Raw genomic sequence first — 21646 nt, 5'->3', positions numbered from 1 at the left:
AGTCATTCTGCAGTTGGTTTCAAATACTGGTTCTCTGAATTTTCTCAATATCATTTCTTGAAAATAATGTCATCTTCCCACTGATACCCATTTGGGTTCCTAAAGCATTATCTCTGTAACAATCTTGCTGTCCGCACCCACCAGTAACCTATCTAGCAGCCTCCCTCTGAATAGCTTCAATATCTTTGTTTACTCTAACGTAGTACAGGTCCCAAAGACTTTAGGAAAAAAGAATAGATGAAAGTAGTGTCCTACATGCAATCTCCTTTATATATGGACCACACTTTCCCGAAATTCTCTCAAAGTATACCATTCGCCTTCCCCGCACAATCCTCCTACCCGGTCAGTAAGAAACCCTAGCTTAACAGTGAAGGGATTAAGTCAGTTTTATAAAACTACTTTCACTATCATAGGAGGTTAGACATAGCACTTGTAGTTTCACAGTTGTCACAGCAGCATACTGTTCTCTTAACCAGAGGACGAGTCACTAGCTAATCAATTGATTGTGCCTTGTCACAATATACACGCAAAAATTTACTGCTCTTTTACGAATTTTGTCGCTTACATTATTTACTGCTGACAGTCTTTTCTCTAGAAAGCCACTGGCTACTGAGCAGTGTTCCATACATAGCAGAGATTACTACCCCATTTTCTACAGAAACAACCCACTATTCTTAATGGGGACCACTGCAGTAACCACCTTAATGCCATGAAAGGAGTCCTTGCATCTGAATATCAGTCCAGAGTGAACCTAAAGCAGAAATGAGATTGGTAACATGAATGGCATTTCAGTTTCCACGACAGAATATTTTAGAACCTGCAGAAAAAGGGCCACATGCAATCTTAGTGCTTACTAAAAACAAAAACTCTACATTACACTTATCGCACATACTTCCTTTCATAAAGTTTTGCAATTTAATATTTATATAGATGGCAAAGAGCAACTTGTGGACACTTCATAAAGATTCCACAGTTGAATTTATGAAACCAGTGTGTTTAGATTTTTTTTTTTAAGAAAAGCTGTTTTTACTGTCATAAACAAAGGTCACATGCTTTAAGGTGATTTTTGTGCTTTACTTTAAAAAGTGTTGTGTTTCTTTTTTGCTTATGTTGACAAATTTGTCCTAAATAATATCTCTCTTTTTCCAACAAACAGCTCAGTTCATACATACAATACCAGGAACAAAAATGATCTGCACAAGGACTTAAAATCACTTACATTAGTTCAAAAAGGGGTCCACTACTCAGGAACACTAATCTTCAATAATTTGCCAGTAAACATAAAAAATTTAGTTACAAATAAAGATCAGTTTAAAAGGAGCCTGAAAGACTTACTAGTGGCCAACTCCTCCTGCTCCATTGACGAATTTTTTAATAGAGACAAATGATGTATTGTATATATTCATACTATTAGTATTGTTATTTCAGCTTTAAAAAAAATAAATAAATAAAATTAATAAATAAATTGACATGTTCCACATCCACGAGGATCTCCTCAGCACGGATCTATGGAACGAAAAACTAATCTAATCTAAACTAAACAATATTGAATTTGCCTGTTCTACTGTTACTCATTTGAATACCTTACCTTTCATAATTTCGAGCACCTACGGCCCTATTTAGCTCCTTTACATGAGCCCCAGCTAGTTGCAGCAGATTTGTTTGTTAAGAAAAGTATTTTCATTTACTGACATAATAGAATTATAATGTTATATGTTCAACAGTACACTGTTTTCGGAACCTACCTTTTTCTGAATTCCTGCAGGTGGATTCCACCCTCTCCTTCACTTTGTGACTGTCACCCTTCAAAAACATATTCATAGGCAAGGTATATTTTCCTGTCATCTTCTATTTTCTTGTGTTTCTCAGAATGTGTGTGGTTAGTAAGAGCTGCTGGCCCCCCATAGAGGAAATGTTTGTTGGAGTATTGCATCACATACACATCGTACAGCTTAACATTTCTTCTCGACCCACAGAATCGAGAATTCTTAAAGAAGCTTGATATACAGATGTGCCTTACATTTTGCATGATTATCACAAAAATGTTTAACGTTTCATTGTACATCTGAACTATAAGAAATCGCATCGTATACCAACATAAGAAATCACGTTGTATACCAACAACTGAACTTTCATTCAGTCATACCAACATGGCATCTAACACAACAGAACTGTTATTTTGTTAGCTCTTTTAACTTATTGCATCAGTGTACACTATAAAAATGCTATTTATAATATTTGCACGTATACAGAATAACAGCACACGTGTGTTAATGAGATACAGGGAAGTCCAACTATTTATTCAGTATCCCGCCTGGATAGGCAGTGTGTTGGTCTGCTCCTGAAACTTGAAGGGTAGGCCGAATGTAGGAAGCTAGGAGGAGCAGGTGAGGTAGAATACTTGGCACTGCAATTGAAAGCGGTTTTACTATGTACTTAACTTTGGCCGAGATGAGCACGTAGGTGTGAAGCTGTACATCAAGTTACAAAGTTACAAGTAATGGCTCGCCCACTGTGAAATAGAAACAATGTTGCTTGGTCGTCTGCTTGGCATCAAATGGGCAGAATCCGGAGCGGCGCTCTTTGAGCTGCACAGCGCCGTCTAGAGGGCACTTTCGTCAGTGTCATAGTGCCAACTTTGCAGGGCGCACCTATGTTGTGACATCGTAGCTATCGATGCCGCAATTTACATGGTACAGCCCCTGCCACATGCCCTGTCATCAATATCAAGGTCATCCGGATTTTGTGAATCAAAGTTGCATTACAAGATAGAGAGCAACAAAAACTTGAATAAAAATTATTTGTTCTCGTTTTAATAAGAAAATAGTTCATTAATTACTACGTTACAGTTAATAGGAGAAGAAAGTTCTGAATTCTGGAACTTCATTTGAATTTACTAGTTTTTTTTCCAAGGCCACGTAAGAGTCCCAATTTTCAAGTATTCAAGGATCACGAACCACCATCACAACACTTTAGGTAGCACACCACAGCTTAAGTGCCAACACAGTTGAGTCCAGTATGCTCCCATTGGTTTATTGGTGGCAGAAGTCATCCAGCCTGCTACCTGTCTAGTGACAACTAGTTTAAATCAGATTATAAAAGCATTTAATACATAGGTCTGCCAACACATTTAATACCTTTTTCGTTCTTACCAGACTGCACATGTGCAAATCAAAGTAAGTTTAAATACTCTAACATCAAGCGTTTAAGTATAAAAATTTCAATTAATTCTACCCATTCAATTTCTTCATAAAATGCAAAACATTATTTTGAGGTTGTATGGTGCACAAGTAATCAAATGTTCTACTTTATCAAATTGATATAAAAATAGAAAGGCACTATGATCCACCTATTTTTAGCACAGCAAAAGCATCTGTACAGTTAAACAATGAAGTGTTATAAAATGAAGGTCATATACACTACGTTCATATTTTAATGACAGTCTGTTGGGAAATGACCTCTGTTAGGCAAATGAAATTTCTCCCACGTTCGGTAGCCATGACTAGTGGTAATCTACACTTAGCCAAATTTCTCTTATTGACTGCCACGTAACTGGGGCTTCAACAGAAAATAGAATTTGAGAACATGCCCTACGACTTCTTTCAGTTTTCTAAAGTCACTCAACCCTTGGCTCCTCAAATTATGTGGCTTTTATGTCTATAGTCTGAACCAAAACTTGCCATAATCCCAAGAGAGGTAGGCTCTGGCCACAGTGCCTGGAAATGGTAGCGCAAGTTTTGTTACAAATGACTTGTGATGTTCATACATTAAAGTATAATTTCCCATATACTTCTGTATTCACTTTGAATCCCAACCACCAGTTAGTCCTCTTATGTACTGGTTTTATACTTCTGAAAGATGGCATGAAACAATGGCTGCTAAAAATGGCACTTCGTGCAGAGTCAATGAAGAGATTTGTGTTCAGTTCAAAGGAAGAAGGACTATCTTAAACGAGGTCAATTTAATTTCTCACTCACTACATAGGCGAATTTTGAAACAATTCTGTAGAACATGGCAGCATCGAAATGTAGTACGAAAGGTATGATGGGCAGTAGACAAAACCCACATACCCCTCTAACACAAAAGGGCCACAGAATGGTTCCATTCAAAACTAATCACCACACATGTTAAGACTGTCTCACATTGTCATAAGTGTCTTAATGTATTCGGTAGTTACTATCAATGGAAATATTTCATGGGTCAATAGTGTCCTGTGTTTGCTTTTCATTCTATCCCTTACAGAAGATAGAAGTTTTTTGGGAACTATTTTAACTTAATAGGGTGGCTGACACTCAGGTACATCACTGCCTGGGCATTGTCATGGGACACTGATAATGTGGCTGAAAAAAAAAAAAGGTTGTGTCAACTACAGTTTTCTCCCTCAAATTCTTTGAGTAATTTTGCCTCTTAATGCAGAGCCACATAGACTCAAAGAATTTCTAGAAAACTTAAGTAATTAATGTGCCAGTTGCAATGTAGTACAGAGAGTATTTTCCATTGTGTCTTACTTTGCTCTTTTGTTCCTGAGAACCAAAGACAATATAGGCAGATGGGTTTAGAGTTTGCTTAACACAATACACGATTAGGTTAATAGATATACAGCAGTTTTTTTTCCAGCTGCTTGGTCACAAGCCAATTAAATTTTGCATATTGGATGGTCAACTAGATATTGCCAGTGGCTTTAAGATATTTGGGAATAAAGTCATCACTTACATTACACCACTTGTATGCTGTACATAATCTAAGCAACCTAGTCTACCACAGCATCATCTAAATTCAAAAAGGAGCCTACTTTGCTCATGTTAACATTGTATTATGTGACATGTCTTTAGAAGGGTACCTTACTATAATTTGGAACACCTTCCTCTATTGACATCTTTATTTTATGGCTTATGTGCCAATGTGCGAGCCAAACCACACTCCAATTAAGGCTACACCTAGAAGTGCCTTATCCTTGTGAGGTTAAATACAGTTATGAATAAAATAAGGAAACTTTTTTGAAACATTTATTGCTGGACTTCTTCCACAAGAAAATAAAAATTGAATCACTGCAGTATTATACTCAACATACACACAAACAGATTGACATGAAAAATATATATATTGTGACAGACACACAAACATGATAGATCATCTCCAATTTCATCTTTCACACTTCTGAGTCTGGCCTCTTGGCAATCCAGGCCTTAACAGCTGGTAGTTCAAGGACCTTGTTCTTGAGTGCAGCAAGGTTAGCATGATCTTTAGTGATGTCAAAGCCAGCCATATGATTAACGTAGTCTAATATTCCAGCAAAATAGAAATCTGCCCATGAGAGCTGAAACCAAAAATTTTCAGTTACCTATTTAATTGCAATAGCTGATATTAACACTGAAATTACCATTATGAGACTAGTATTTAGAGAAAGGCAAAAGTAGCACAAAAAATATTTAACTTAACATACTAGACAGCACAAATTCAGTAATGGTAAGCATTTTAGATGATTGATGGGAGTCTGAGCAATGAGTACAAATTTAACACCAAGCAGGGCAGTCTAGTACCAAATTTAATAGTCAAATTGGACAACTTTTACAAAATAGCACAAAATTGCCAATTTGTCTTTCTCCTCTAAAAGAAACTTTCTAAAGTTTAGGACAACAGTATACCAATATTTATAACCGACAGTGAATGTTCAAATTGTATTTTGTCTTTTTTCCCCCCCTGAAGACAGAGGCTCATCTTGAATCCTCTAATGAACCCCCATTTCCTGGGCAAGTATTATGCAACATCGTAAGCAGCACACAAATTTGGGGGAGGGCAGGGTGACCACGAGCAACTAATTTAAAAAGTCTCACCAACTGCCTATAAGTAAACAGTTTTTCCTTGTAATACTAAGTGATATTCAGTGCACTTTCAGATATCTTACTCTTGACCTTATTACTAATTAATTATTTTAACACATCATGTACACCAAGTTTTTACTGTTTCAAAAGCTGAAGGTATGGACACCTTTCACACATTTACTTAAGCTCTCCTTGAAAAGATTCAAGATACACAGAATACTTTAAATGCTTTTTGTGCCTGATAATACAGCTTTATGTAGTTTGTCAGGAGACACTGTCACATTGAAAAAATATTTTAGCTCAAGAGCCTGGAAAAACCTCTATGTATCACAATTTCTAGCACGATAGTTCAGTTACATTGGCTATAGGGAGTAATATCTGCATTTGTAATAATGCGACATTACATCCGGAGTTTAACCACCACTGATAGTAGTGTCCAAAGTGTACAACTATCTCACGGCTAGGTTCCGCACATGCAGGAGATAAAGAGTCATATGAACATGGATTGAGAAATATATAATTGAGATATCCGACACAGAAATCAGTCAACTAGCAAATGAGAAACTAGTGTGACACATGCAGTTCACTTCGCCGGCCGGAGTGGCCGTGCGGTTCTAGGCTCTAGTCTGGAGCCGGGCGGCCACTACAGTCGCAGGTTCGAATCCTGCCTCGGGCATGGATGTGTGTGATGTCCTTAGGTTAGTTAGGTTTAATTAGTTCTAAGTTCTAGGCGACTGATGACCTCAGAAGTTGTCGCATAGTGCTCAGAGCCATTTGAACCATTTTTTGCAGTTCACTTCCTGATAAGGTGCATTTGAAGTGCTTGCCCCCTTTGCCAGTCTGGCTTCTGCAAGGTGCCACAATGAGGCCTAAACAGATTCAAAAATTCTCATATTTGACTGCCCACCTGCATTCTTGCAAGAAGAGGTGCTTCATACTCCACAAATGTGGTATACATTGACATCTTTAAGTGGCCCCACAGGAAAATGTCTAAAGCATTTGAGGCAGGTGCAGGCCAAGCAATTGGTCCACCCTTATGCAGCAATTAGTTTAAAGTTAAGTCAGGTGTTGGCAGACAAGAACACTAGAACAGGCATAGGCACCATTGTGCATAAGTACATCTACCAACACAGTTTAGTGAAATGCACAGGTGTCAACCTTCGGCACAAGGACTGCCTTTACACCCACAAATTCAAAAAGTAGTGATGATCCTGAATCCCTGCCCAGACATTTGTGGCAAACCTTTCTTGACGGGCTAGCTGCATGTTTATTGATGTATGCTCACTCATGCTGATTGTGGAAATTCTGGATACAATCAAGCATGAATGTTGTCTGTCAGAGACCATTACTGCTGGAAAATGAAGCCTCATGCTGCATTGTTGGCTAAACCACTGACAAAAATTAACATCTTCTAGGAAAATCCTCTGGGGCTAGTGCCTCACTCCACTGCAGGCGATACACACACCTGTTCAGATACACACCAGACAGTGTTTTGATTGACGTCCACCTGATGACCCAGTGCAGACTGCTGATTCCGTTCTGCAACTGCAACAACTAACTTCCTCAGCTACGTGTGGTGCGCCATGGCTGCCCTCGTTCCAGGTAAAGATGTGAACTACCCTGCTCCTATAAGCAGTGGCTCACTTCCGGAAATTTCTCTCTGCGAGGGCACCAGTGGTCTGGGTATCATACACCTATGTCGATACTCTGCAAATTACGTTTACTTGCCTGGCAGACGGTTCATCGAACCACCTTTGCAATTCTTTACTATTCCCATCTCTTATAGCGTGTGGAAAAATGAACACCTATCTCTTTCCATACAAGCCCCGATTTCCCTTATTTTATCGAGGTGATCACCCCTATGTAGGCTGGTATCAACAAAATATTTTCCCTTTTGGAGGAGAAAGTGATTCATACAACCAATGAATTCCAACACCACTGCCCTTTGCCAAACCTTACTTTAAATGCATGGATGCTTAACAACCTAATACACCAATGCCAAACAGTACACACAGGAGAATAAGCAGTCAATACATTTCCAACAGTGCACGACTTGTTCCTACAGGAACCCACTTTACCACAGTGGTGAAGTGCTAAAGAAGTTGTACAATGTTGGCCGGAGCAGTCTGTAGGGCCCACCATAAAGAACAGTAATTCTAGTTCAGCCATGGTCCATAGAGACTGCCGTCACATCACAGTGTCTTCACACAGGACTGTAGGACTGCTAGGGCAATTTCATAGGGAGTATTATTATTAAAGTACATGGTAACTGATGTCCATCTCCAATATCTTATGACATTTATTTCCTGGCTGATCATATTTTATCTCCTGAATGTACTAATCCTCAATGAGAGATTGCCATGCGTTTTTGGACCACAATGTAGTATACTATCAAAGAACACTCTGGCTTACAACAGTGCGTGCCTTAAAGCAGTGATTTTTCCTCCACATTAAATTTTTATCGCTCCATATTGATCTTAATAATTCAGGACGAAAGAAAAGTTACTCAGCTATGATGCATTTCGTCCTGCACTATTGCATTTTAAACCTTTGAAATTAACTATTTCGTCACCCCCTCCCCCCCTTTCAAATGTATATAGGTTAACTATTCACTTACAATGAACTGTTTAACAATACCAGTCCTGCTTACCTTTCCATTTGCCAGATAGCCTCCATTCTCCTTAACCAGGTTATCAAGTCTTGGCAAAAAGAACGGCAGAAATTCATTGATGATTGGTGCTTTCTTTTTCTCTTTTACAGCTTCATCAGATTCGTAGAAAAAGCTTCCCAGCTCTGAAATTCAAAATGTTTTCTGAAACTGATGTCTTAATCTTTTGTTTCTGTTAACACACAAGTCACATCAAAGCTGATAAATACTTTAACTATGTTTAATTATTCCGCTTAAACCTTTTGTTAAAAAGGTATCATCAATACAACAGACTGGTAATTTAACAATTAACACTATACACAAAATAAGCAGTGAACAAAGTATATTTGTGTTTGTACTGGTTGTGGTAATCTGGTGTCTAGCTGTTTGAGAAGTGTATGTGTTTACTCAAAGCAGAAGCTCTGGAATCTATGTAGATCCACTAAATCTCCACAGTAGAGCTAACACAGTTCTGTATTAAAATAAAAACTGTCTCGGAAGCTATTATTCTCTCCAAGTTATGGAGCAGTTATTTCAGAAACAGCACGCAAGCTACAATTCAGAAATGAACAAAAACTTAGTTTCAGAGTTATTTGTACTTGAGATTTGAAGAGAAGCTGATGCAAGTTGCAACACCAATGAATAACAAACATGAAAAGAAAAAAGAAGTCATTAGAACCGATCTGCAATATAGCCAGCAATCTTTGTTCAGTCCATAGTGAACATACTGTATCATACAGGTTGTCCTATGCAAAGAGGAACATTAATGTTCAATGGGCACATAAAGCTCTAATAAACTTGGGATCTAAAATGCATACTTTACACACTACAAGCACTTTTAAACAGTAAGTGATGTCCCACTGTAGTGGGAAAGATGTGCTCATAGCATTTTAGCAGCAACATTTCTTGGACTTTCACGCATTTGATCATTCCTGTCATATCACCGACCATTTACCAACCCCCCTGACTAATCCGGAGATAAATCTGGTGCAAATTACATACATTTAATATCTACTATTAACAACACAGGAGAGGGGACAACGTATCAACTCATTCCCAGATCCACCATACACATGATTTTTGGATGTTTAATGACCTTACATTTAACTTTTGTTTGGGCTACAGTTCCTAACACAACTTTTATTGCTGACATTACATTAACTCTTACAGCAGGTCACCTGTATTTAGCGAACAGCCAGGAAAGTGCAATGTCATGTAAACACACGACATTGATAACCTCCTCCTCCTCCTCCTCCCCCCCCCCCCAAATCCATGTACTATGTCTCTTATCATTGTCTTGCTATTTGCAGTATTTTGCATGTAGAAATTGTACCTTACACAATTTAATTTTCTCTTAACAGAGGGTAACAAATTATCACAGCAGGAAAGTTGGATGCAACAACCTTAGGAACATACATGTATCTTACACCTTAGTCTTACAAAGTTTATGTTGAAATTAAAAATATAGGAACAAGAACAAATTGAAAGATACATACTCATTCTTAAATCTGTTAAGCAGTCAGCAGCCATATCTATCTGAAGAGCTTCCCAATCATTATCACCAGCCAATTTCAACTGCTTTCCCAAATACCGGCAAATAGCAATTGACTGATGTGCCTTCTTTCCATCAAATTCAAGGACAGGGACTTGTCCAAATGGTGTTGCTAGATAAAAATAGAAACAATATAGTATTACTTGCACAAATGTTTTTACTCCCAATGAATCCCAGCACTGTGACCATCACCACCCCAATAAGAATTGCTCGAGTTTGGAGGAACACTGAAAAGCAAAGTTTCTCCTTTATTTTGTTGTACCTTTAGATGTCTGGCAAGTCCCAATATTCTGAAGATGAACACATCCCTGTAGCTTATGAACACATCCGATTCAAATGGTCTATTTTTATTCAAAACAGTAATATAAAAATGGATTTCGCAGCCAAAGACACGAATGTTATCACAAAAATTAATTTAAACGCAAATTATACATAAACATTAAAACTGCACGGTTCTCAGACCTCATGAAATAACAACGGTTATCATATCTTTATTTCCATTTCCAGTAAATCTAATCTAATCTAATCACAAGAGCCCTTCGTACATCGTCAATACGATACGCAATGCGCAGTCACATTAGATACAATTTCTCACCCTCATTTAGCTATCTTGCTTGCTGTAAAACATTTGCATTCCTACAAACCAAGTGGCTGAACCATGTGTGGTGTTTTTACACTTCACGCTTTAAGAATAATATAGTCCACAATTGGTAAACTTTTTTGTAAGAGCCAACAAATAAATGCGCTACTACTTACATGGTTTAATTGAGGGCCACTTCTCTCTTTCGAAACGATCATCTTCAAACTCAATATCACCATATGATAACAGAAAGCGGATAGGTTCTCCCAAAGCCTTGACAGGGAAATAAGTTAACTTATATTTTGGCGCCATCTGCAACAAAATTTAATCAGTTAATGGCACTAAAACTTGTTATTTAGCAGTTAACACTCCACACATCACCAGTACATGAATTACTTATCCGTTTTAACGCAGCTAAAAGTGTCGGACGGTTTATTTGTTGAGCATTTGGTAGAAGCTATTTGTAAATTAAGTTTTGCATCAATAGGCATTAACACTACGAAGAGACTTTGTTAGCAGCTATAAGAAATAATTTTTCTATTAACAAACATCCTTTCTTCGGATGATCTCGTTACCAAAAGACAATTTCAAAGTCGCGATAGAAATTTCTCATCCGCGCTTATTATCTTGAATTGCGTGTTCGGCAAAGCTTTTCACAATTAATTGTTACTAAGCATGTTTCACATTTGTTTATAGTAAACCGCAAATCAGAAGACTTGCATCTTTTCAAAGCTAATTTAATAATTAGGACAAAAGTATATCGAAATTTACTACAATAGCTGTTTCCCGCGATGCGCCTCAAGCCACACAACAATATCAACTGTGGCGATACACTTTCAACCGCTTGTGTCAGATCCCAAGTACCTGGTTTCAAATAACTCGCTAACCACCACCAACACTGTATCTGACAGAACAGCCAACAAGCCACTTATTTTAATGATCGACAGATCTGCACATCTCATTGAAAGTTAACAAAGAGCAGGAGAACGTACCAGTGTCTTTCACAAAAGACAAACTAAACGTGTACCTAAACAGGCAATATAGTAACCAAATGCAATCACAATACGAATAAACACCTATAACAACTTAACAGATAATCTAACACACTTACTACAACACTGCGAACCAACCACTCCACACAAACCCACTCGACGACAGACTGTCAAGCACTGAAAGTACAGAGCTAATAACCTTGAATTTAAGCAAGTTATTGGCCTTCCTCTCGAAGTTTCTGTCAGAGACGCTACTCTCCCAGAGAGGTTACTCTGCGTCCGTAGCACGATCCAATTATTATGGAAACATCCGTTTGTAAAGTTGAAATTTACTCACATTACACCGTATTTCTAAATGTAGTGCACAATAACACCATCATTCATGGCGTTGCTGGTCTATGTATCAGAAAACAAGTGTTAACTCTTTAGGCGCCAGTATACATATCACATCACTACGAATCATTTATCGGTATTCTGCTTGCTTAACTTCGAAAGACAGTAGGTAAGTTTCTGACATTTTCGCTGCTTATTCACTCAGCGTTGTGAGAACAAGCGGGTTCTCGATAACATGTCCAAAGTGCACAAATATTGTTTATATTCGTTATTAATCACCTGTTAGATTATAAGCCTAACGTGGCTACTTACATACTTACCTTTCTCATTTCCAGTGTCGTAACTGATGCCTGTAACTACAACGAGAAATAATTTCTCGCTAATGAGTTGTGTAACTTTCTTCTTTCCTTCTTACTTTCTTTCAATACAGATGATTCGCATACCGCCTCAAAAGGCAAAAAAAAAGTCATCTCGATATGTCACATTCATTTTAGTAAATAATACTTTCAAATAAGTGTACTTCACATCATGTTTCATTCGCCTTCGTATTGACACAGTAGAGGCCTGTAATTACCTATATAGAGTGTCTCAAAAATTCACACATATTGCGATTATAAAAGTACTTAAAATTTGGGACAATGGAAATGATTACGATACAGTTACATGTGTTACAAACTTATAAACTCATTATTCAAAGCAAATTCGCTGCTTTGTGTAGAAAAATCATTGTTTTGCTATGATCACTAGGTTTAACTTATAATTTATACACAAAGTACATATGTTCCTTGAATAACTGCAATATGGTATTGCTGAGAATGCTATTGTAGCTATATTTTATAATGCTAGGTTCAAATGTACTGACATGGTCAGAGATAAGTCATCACATAAATTTGGTTGCACATAGCGATAAATTGGCTGCAAGGCTTTTCGCCCATTGAGCTCTTATTTCACACTGTCAAAAATGTGACATGGAATGATAACTATAACAGAATATGCATCTGAACACATAGGTAATTGGGTGTTGCAGCTTCAGTTGACAGAAGAAACTTGTAATTCTTGTAAAATAACAGGTCCAGACATTAAAATGAAAATCTGCTAGGTTAATTTCAAGTTATTTGTTCACAGTCCTAAAAATATTTACGAGCCCTAGTGTGCATGTTTTCTAAGGCAAGGGATGAGTTGGTTGCTATTGGAAAGCCATTAGAAATTGCCCTAACTGCTGGGAAGGAAATGGAAGCTGATGTAAATGGGTATGTTAATGAACCACAGAGACATGTGACAAAGATACCAAAGGCTCCTTAATTAGTGTCCTCACCCATGGATACTGGCTCCTCTCACAGCACCTGTAACTACATATCACCTTGATGATGAGTGACAAGTCAGTGGCAGACCTATGGGTTCCTGTATAGGGAAGGCAGCGACCAGGGAGAACTCTTTCAAACATGTATCAGGTACTAACTCCCACTTAAACTGAGTATGTATGAACACTTCACCTCGTGGCCAGCCAAGTGTGTTCGAAGTCAAGACTAACTGTAAAAAGCAGTTGACAGTTAATCATATGGCGACTAATGGTACCATATAGGCAAATAGCAGCAGGGTATAGAAAGGAGGACTATGTGAATTCAGAGTGCACACCTGTGGACTCCATTCAACATGTTGAAAGGCAGTTCCAGCAGTTATTGAGGGAACAGGTTTCTATCAACTGTAGAGTGAGGATGATGTTGGGACGAGCAAGCCTGACACCTGGGCTTCAAGGTCGTACTTGGGTCATTCTAGTGACCAGTAGAGAAGAGTCAGAAGGCCAGCCTTGCTTATGGAATTTCAACGAAACTCACACTCTGCAGCATTGTTCTCAGAACTGAATGTGTGTAAGTGGTTCTCTGTGGACTGGAGACAAGAGCAACCTGGACCGAGAATTTACGTACTTGCACCACAGAGTTGAGAACTGTTGAGTGCCCCAAAATGTGTCAGGAATGCACTACACACCAGAGACTGCAATATGTGGTGTTCACACAAGGCTTTTTTTTTTTTTTTTTTGATTAGGCTGCTCTCAACGTCGTCCGGATAACGATAAATGTGGTGATGATGATGATGAGCGTTTGGCGTCATTGGCCGGGAGGCCCCTCGCGGGGCAGGTCCGGCCGCCATAGCGCAGGTCTTATTACATTCGGCGCCACATTGGGCGACCTGCACGCCGGATGGGGATGAAATGATGATGAACACAACACAACACCCAGTCCCTGAGCGGAGAAAATCTCCGACCCAGCCGGGAATCGAACCCGGGCCCAGAGGACGGCAATCCGTCACGCTGACCACTCAGCTACTGGGGCGGACGATAAATGTGGTGACCCTAGTGATCCCGAAGTATTAGTGTAAGAAACAAAGAAACATCGCTCCTCAAAAATCATACTTTTAAAATCCTGATGATCAACTGCCAAAGCATTCGCGACAGGGATCCAGCGTTTGAAGCATACAAAAAACCAGTGTAACTCAGATAATACTGGTTACAGTAAGCTTCTGTATCAGAAATCGTTAGCAGTGATATTTTTAGGGTGAACTAAAGTGTATTTCAAAAGCATAGGGTAATGGTAAATGACAGTGATATTTGATTAGAGTAAACAATAAACTTAAGTCGATCAAGATAAGCTAAAGAAGCACAAGACAACATTTGGGCAGGACTCAGTATAATTGTTGGGCATAAACATATAACTGGATCCATCCACTGATCATTAGACTCGCTTCCAGACTGAAAACTTAACAAAAAAGCTCAGCTCGCTAATACATATTGAAAATGACAGCAATTAGTTACAGTATAGCTATGTATTCAGATGACATATTTCCTATAGCAAGTAATGAATTAGGAGAAGAGCTGCAAGAAAATGATATCAAACACATTTATCTGAGTGTAAATAATTTCTTTCTATTGCTACAAAAAAGTGGACATGCTTTTATAAGGAAATGAACATTATGTCTAATGATGTCTGTCTGCAGTATACAAATTCAATTATAAATTATAAATTCTTATATACTGTTGTTGATAGGTACATGACGTGGGACAATCATGTAAGTAAGATGTACTCAAGTAATTTACATGTGTATTCCTAACAACAAACATGTCCAAAATTGTAAGTCTAGATGTACTGCAGAAATGTATTATGATGCAAGGAAGGAAGTAAAATTAAAGTTTTACATCCCACACATGATCGTGTCATTAGAGATGGATTCTAAGTTCTGAGTAGGACAGGATGGAGAAGGCAATTGCCATGCACCTTTCAAATAGTTCAAGCGATTTTGAGAAACCATGGAAAAACTAATCTGGATGATCAGAACAGGATTTGTCTGGTAAATAAGGACAGTCCTACAACTGCATCATCTTGTTTAATTATATACAGCTAATCATGACCTTATATATCCTAAACTACTTCTTTGGTTTCAATTAAATTTGATACACTTATCTTACTGTATGAGAATCAGCACTGTGGGATTATAGTCTCCTATCTCCCATAATAAGATAAATACAGGAATGAGTGGATTTTCGACGATGACATTTAGGATGCTGTGCTTAACATGTATGTTGTGTGGGTAGCATTGGCATGCCTTGCAGGGACTACAATGTGTGGATGGTGACAGCTGAGCAAAAACAATAGGGGAGAAGATCGACTGTAAGAGAGGAGGAGCTTGAGGTGAACAAGGAGAGGGTTAGTAGGAGATGGGTAAACAGAGAGAGGAGAGGATGTACAGAGGGGGGAAGAGGAGATGACCAGAGATAGTAGGCTGAGGCAGACAGAGAGCATGGGAGAGGAGGGGATGGATGGGAGAGGGCAGAAGATGAACAGACAGAGGTGTGATGGGCAAAGAGAAGAGGGAGGAAAGCATGGGCAGAGAGAGAGGGAAGAATGAGATGGACAGAGAGATTGAGAACCTAGAGATGAAAGAAAGGAGGGGGCAGAGATCGATAATGGAGGAGGATGAGATGGACAGAGAGAGGGCGCAGAGGAGATGGATAGAGAGAAGTCTGAGGAGGGGATGGGTAGAAGGATGGGAAGAAGAAGATATTGAGAGGAGGAGGAGGCGATGGACAGAGAGTGGATGTGTGAGGAAGAAGTGCAGGAGGCAGGTGGAAGGTGTAAAGGGGTAGTGGGTGGGTTGAAAGGAAAGAGGGGATGGAAGAGAAGGTCAGAGAGAGTGGGGTCGAAAAAAAAGGAAAGAAAAGTGGGTTTAACATCCTGTCAGCACCGAGATAATTAGAGATGGAGCACAAACTTGGATTGTGTCAGGGATGGGGGAAGGAAATTGGCTATGCCTTTTTCGAAGGAACCATTCTGGAATTTGCCTGGGGCGATTTAGTGAAATCATGGAAAACCTAATTCTGGATAGCCAGAAGTGGGTTTGAAATGTCATCCTCCTTTATGTGCATCCAGTGTGCTAACCACTGAACTGCCTTGGTCAGTAGGGGAGATGGAGAGGTGGACAAAGAGAGGGGTGGAAGAGATTGACCAAGAGAGGGGGTAGGAGGAGATAGAGAGAGTGGAAGGAGCAGGTGGACATGTAGTAGGGGAAGAGGAGACTGAAAGAAAGAAGTGGCAGAGAAGCAGGAGAGGGAGAGGAAGGAGAAGGAGATGATCAGAGATAGGAGGTAATGGATGGAGAGAAGGGGGGAGGGGATAGGCAGAGAGAGAGAGAGACAGATGGGGAGGTGGGGATGAGTTGGACAGAAGTAGTAAGAAGGAGAGAGATGGAGAAAGGACAGGAAGAAATGGATAGACAGAATGTGGAGGAGGATAAAGTGGACAGAGAGTGGGTGCAGAGGAGATGGAGGCAAGAGAAGGTGAAGGACAGAGAGAGGGGGAGGAGTTGATAATCAGAGAGAGCGGTAGAGGAGGACAGAGAAAGAGGAGGAGATGGGATGCAGGAGGAAGGTGGAAGGTGTAGAGGAACAGGAAGAAGAGGGAGCAGGAGATGGACAGAGAGAGGGAAGGAAGAAATGGATAGATGGCAGGGGAGGAAAATGACTGCCAAGCATTATGTGAAACAGGAAAGAATGCATACTCACTAAAGCTTTTCTAATACAATTTTTACTCTTTTAAGATATGAACCATAAGCTAAGAGTTTTCTATAAACTGTCACTGATAAGCAAAGTATCGAGAGAAAACGTAAAGCAACCTATTTTGTGTTAACTTTGTATTATGCATACTTGTTATTTACATGTGTCAAAGTATATAGATTTGTCGAAGTATATAATTAAACTGTCAAAAATTTACTCTTCTACAGCATTATTTTATGTAAGCAGCAAGGAAAAGAAGAGAACCAGCGGAAAATGCTCCTGTCAGGGCACAAAAAAGACGAATATGTTCCTCTTTAAAAGAATCTGACAGGAACATGAGGAACCACCAACCTCAATCCTCATTCCACCTTCACCAAAAATTTTGTCATGTGAACGTGTTCACACTTTTTTGTGCTGAAAGAGAGTCGTAGAGAGACAGTCACAGTGGCACAGAGAGGAGTTAGTGTGAGTGAGAGAGAAAGAGAGAAGAGACATTAATGGTTGGAGTGAGAAAGTGACAGTGAAAGAGAAAGAGAGATGGGTGAGGACAATGGTAGTGGGCACCAAAGAGAGAGTAAATATAGATGGCTTTTTCTGAGGGAGAATGATATTAAAAGACAAAGAGAGATGGGTAGAGATGGGAGCAGTGGGAGCAAAAGAGAGAGGAGATAGTGGAAATGAAAAATGCAGGTGAGTGGAGACCATACATAGGCTTGGAGGGGAGGGGGTTTGGACCCTCCCAGAATGGCGAACATATACGTATAGGGGAGGGAGCATTTTGGACCGAAATTTTAAACAAGTGGGTAGAGGGGAAAAAATAACTGGGATCCCCCAGAATATTTTAACTGCTGAGACATGGCGGAGACAATGGGAAACAAAGATAGAAAGAGGCAGGGTAAGTGAGAGAGGAGACGGTGACAGTGGGGATCAATTGGAGCAAAAGGGGACAGTTGGAGAGGGATATGCTTATACAGACAGTGATAAGTGAGAGAGATGGTGAGTCTGAAGGATTAACTACAAAGAGAGAGCATGTAAAAGGATTTGGAATGTTCTGTGTTAAAAGAGCACAAAACTGTTTGCAGCCAACATTTTCAGTGAGGATGGTGGAATGAGGATTGAGGCAACTGGTTCCCCAGTTTTCTATCAGAGTCTTTTAAAGAGGAACATATTTGCCTTTTTTGCGCTCTTACAGCAGCGTTTTTCCACTGTTTATTGTACATATTTGTAAGAACGTGCCGGCCGGAGTGGCCGAGCGCTTAAAGGCGCTACAGTCTGGAACCGCACGACCGCTACGGTCGCAGGTTCGAATCCTGCCTCGGGCATGGATGTGTGTGATGTCCTTAGGTTAGTTAGGTTTAAGTAGTTCTAAGTTCTAGGGGACTTATGACCACAGCAGTTGAGTCCCATAGTGCTCAGAGCCATTTTGTAAGAACATGTACATAAAAAATAAAAGTGGTACTATGTTGAACATTCATTCACATTCATTCTAACACAAGATCGAAGAATTCTTCAGCTGAGAAGAGTCCTTTGGAGTGTTTTGTACATCAAACTTGTAAACAACATAATAATCACTATTCAGAAGTGTATTGAAATGTTATTGATGGATTGAAATGGTATTGAAGTTGTTGAAGTTCAGCTTTTAATGTGTATTAAAGAATAAATTAGAACCTTAAAAATATTAAACCGCCTATTGAGATCATAAAACAAAGAAACAACACAATGGAATTTTGTATTTCTGTCCTGTGGTTCTTACACCATGTTTCATTTAAGATTCGGACAGCTGTGAAATTTTACATGCTTTGAAGGAAGATAGTAAGACGAAGAGTAGCGACAAGAATAAAGAGAATTCTGTATATGTGGTGAAGAAAAGTTGACAATATTTTTATAACTGTGTACTGGTACATTCGCCTACCCAGTTAGCCATACAGTCTAGTGCGCTGCTTCCCTGGCGTGAAGGAATACCGGTCCCCGGCACGAAACTGCACGTCAGATTAGTGTTGAGGTCCGATGTGTTGGTCAGTCTGTGGATGGTTTCAATGTGGTTTTCCATCTGCCTCTGCGAATGTGGGCTGGTTCCCCTTATTCTGCCTCAGTAACACTATGTCGGCAATTGCTGTGCAAACACTTTCTTCATGTACGCGTACACCATCATTACTCTACCATGCAAACATTGGGGTTACACACGTCTAGTGTGAGACGTTCCTGGGGGGGGGGGGGGGGCACTGGGGGCCGAACCACACAATAACCCTGCGTTTGGTGTGGGACAGCGGTGGGGTGAGTGAACTGCTGCACCCTGTTGTGGGATTGTGAACCACTGAGGGCTACGGCGGGAACAAAGCCTCTCCATCGTTTCTAGGTCCCCAGTTCCAGTCAGTATAATACAGTACTGGTACATCCTATTTAAAGATAGTACTTCTTTGTACACAGAATTGGCTATTAGTGTTTACATATTGTGTTTTGCGCATAAAATTATTTTTAAATGTATTTGTTTCTGAATATGTGGTATTTTTGGTGATGTACGAAAAGTAGCGATAAAAAGTAAGAAAATCTGTGTGAATGGGCTCTGAAAACCATGCGATGTCACTCGACTGCTGCGTCATCCTCTACTATGTGGTGTCATGCGGATGCGGTATGGAGGGATGTGGGGTCAGCACATAGCTTTTCTGGCCATTGTCGGCCTTTAGGCCTTGGAGCTGCTACCTCTCCATCAAGTAGCCCCTCAATTAGTATCACAAGGCTGAGTGCACCCTGCTCCTGTCATCCTGCCAAAGAAAAATCCGTGACATACTGGGAATCGAACGTGAGTCACATGGCAGACATCTACACTGGCCACTAAGCTATAGAAACAAACTCTGTGTGAAACTAATGACTTTTGATTGTTAAAAACTATGTCTCTTTTATCATTCTGTGAAACTTTTCGATTTTTTGTTTAATTTGATATAGTTATGATATGTCTAATATGTCAGTCAAATTTTTCCATGAACCAACTATAGCGGTATTAATATTTCTGCTACTATAACATTTTCCTGAGACCTTATGACAGTTTCAGGATCCTTCATTGTGTTTGAAATATTAATACATACCAATGGTAGACAAATTTATTGTAAATTGTATGATTAGTTCTTTAATGTATGACACAGCTTCATATTCTATATAAATGTGGCTGATATGGAGTGAAACATTGTATTGGTGGGTTAATGCTTTAAGTTATCTTTTAACTGTTGGTATCATGTTACCACTTGATAATTGTTGGAAATGAAAAAAAAACAGTTTAATCAATAATATTGCTGTGGATTTCAGTCAGAAAACTAGTTTCATGCAGTTCTCCATACTCCTCTACCCTGTGTGAGCCTCTTCATCCTTGAATAACTATTGCAACACACAACTTTCTGAATCTACTTACTGTATTCATCTCTTGGTCTCCCTCTACGTTTTTTACCCCTGAACGTCTCTCAAATACTAAATTGGTGATCCCTTGATTTCTCAGAATGTGTCCTATCAACCAATCCCGTCTTTTGGTCAAGCTGTGCCACAAATTTCTTGTCTCCACAGTTCTATTCAGTTCTTCCTCATTAGTTACTTGATTGACCCACCTAATTTTCAGCATTATTCTGTAGCACTACATTTCGAAAGTTTCTATTCTCTTTTTATCTAAACCATGTATTGCCCTTGTTTCACTTCCAGATGTGACTACACTCCATACAAATATCTTCAGAAAATTATCATAACATTAAAGTCTATAAAGTCTATATTTGATGTTAAACAGATTTCTCTTCATCAGAAGTGCTTTTCTTGCCATTGCCAGTCTACATTTTATATCCTCTCTATTTCGTCCATCATCACTTATTTTGCTGCCCAAATAGCAAAACTCATCTACTACTTTAAATGTTTCATTTCATAATCTAATTCCCTGATTTAATTAGACTTCATTCCATAATCCTCGTTTTGCTGTTGTTGATGTCTCTCTTATATCTCTCACAGAATTACAACGTCATCAGTAAAACCTCAAAGCTTTTACTTCTTCTCCTTGAACTTTAATCCCTATTCGAAATTTTTCTTTTGTTTTCTTTACTGCTTGTTCAATACACATATGGAATAACATTGGGGATAGGCTACAACCGTGTCTCACTCCCTCCTCAACTACTATTTCCCTTTATGCTCCTCGACTCTTATTACTGCTATCTGGTTCCTGTACAAGTTGTAAAAAACCTTTCGCTCCCTGTATTTTACCCCTGCTACCTTCAGAATTTCAAGGAGAGTGTTCCAGTCGACATTGTCAAAAGCTTTCTCTAAGTCTACAAATGCTATAAATGCAGGTTTACATTTCCTTGACTTATCTTGTAAGATAAGTCATAGGGTCAGTATTGCCTTGCATGTTCTGCATTTCTTCAGAATCCAAATTGATATTCCCAGTGGTCTGTTTCTACCAGTTTTTCCATTCTTCTGTAAATAATTCGTGTTAGTATCTTGCAACCATGACTTATTAAACTGATAGTTCGGTAATTTTCACACCTGTCAGCAACCGATTTCCTTGGAATTGGAATTACCACATTATTCTTGAAATGTGAAGGTATTTCACTTGTCTCATTAATCTTGCACACCAGATGGAAGAATTTTGTCATAGCTGGGTCTCCCAAGGCTACCAGTAATTCTGACAGAATGTCGTCTACTCCTAG

The 21646-nt window shown here is 39.2% G+C and overlaps 1 protein-coding gene across 1 annotated transcript; it reads right to left on the bottom strand.

The window, feature by feature from the left end:
• Positions 1 to 4864: 4864 nt before the first annotated feature.
• LOC124776512 (glutathione S-transferase-like) lies at positions 4865 to 11866 on the bottom strand. The gene is made up of 5 exons (XM_047251535.1): positions 11713 to 11866; positions 10778 to 10913; positions 9966 to 10133; positions 8473 to 8615; positions 4865 to 5317 (listed from the first exon to the last, which is right to left on the bottom strand). Exons 2-5 carry the CDS (start codon positions 10911 to 10913, stop codon positions 5150 to 5152), a joined length of 615 nt encoding a protein of 204 aa, XP_047107491.1. The 5' UTR covers positions 11713 to 11866; the 3' UTR covers positions 4865 to 5149.
• Between the last annotated feature and the right edge of the window lie 9780 nt (positions 11867 to 21646).

Source organism: Schistocerca piceifrons, chromosome 2 (genome assembly GCF_021461385.2).
Source record: "Schistocerca piceifrons isolate TAMUIC-IGC-003096 chromosome 2, iqSchPice1.1, whole genome shotgun sequence".
Classification (NCBI taxonomy): Eukaryota; Metazoa; Arthropoda; class Insecta; order Orthoptera; family Acrididae; genus Schistocerca; species Schistocerca piceifrons.
The sequence above is the reverse complement of the archived record's forward strand: the minus strand, read 5'-3'. Positions and strand labels throughout refer to the sequence as shown.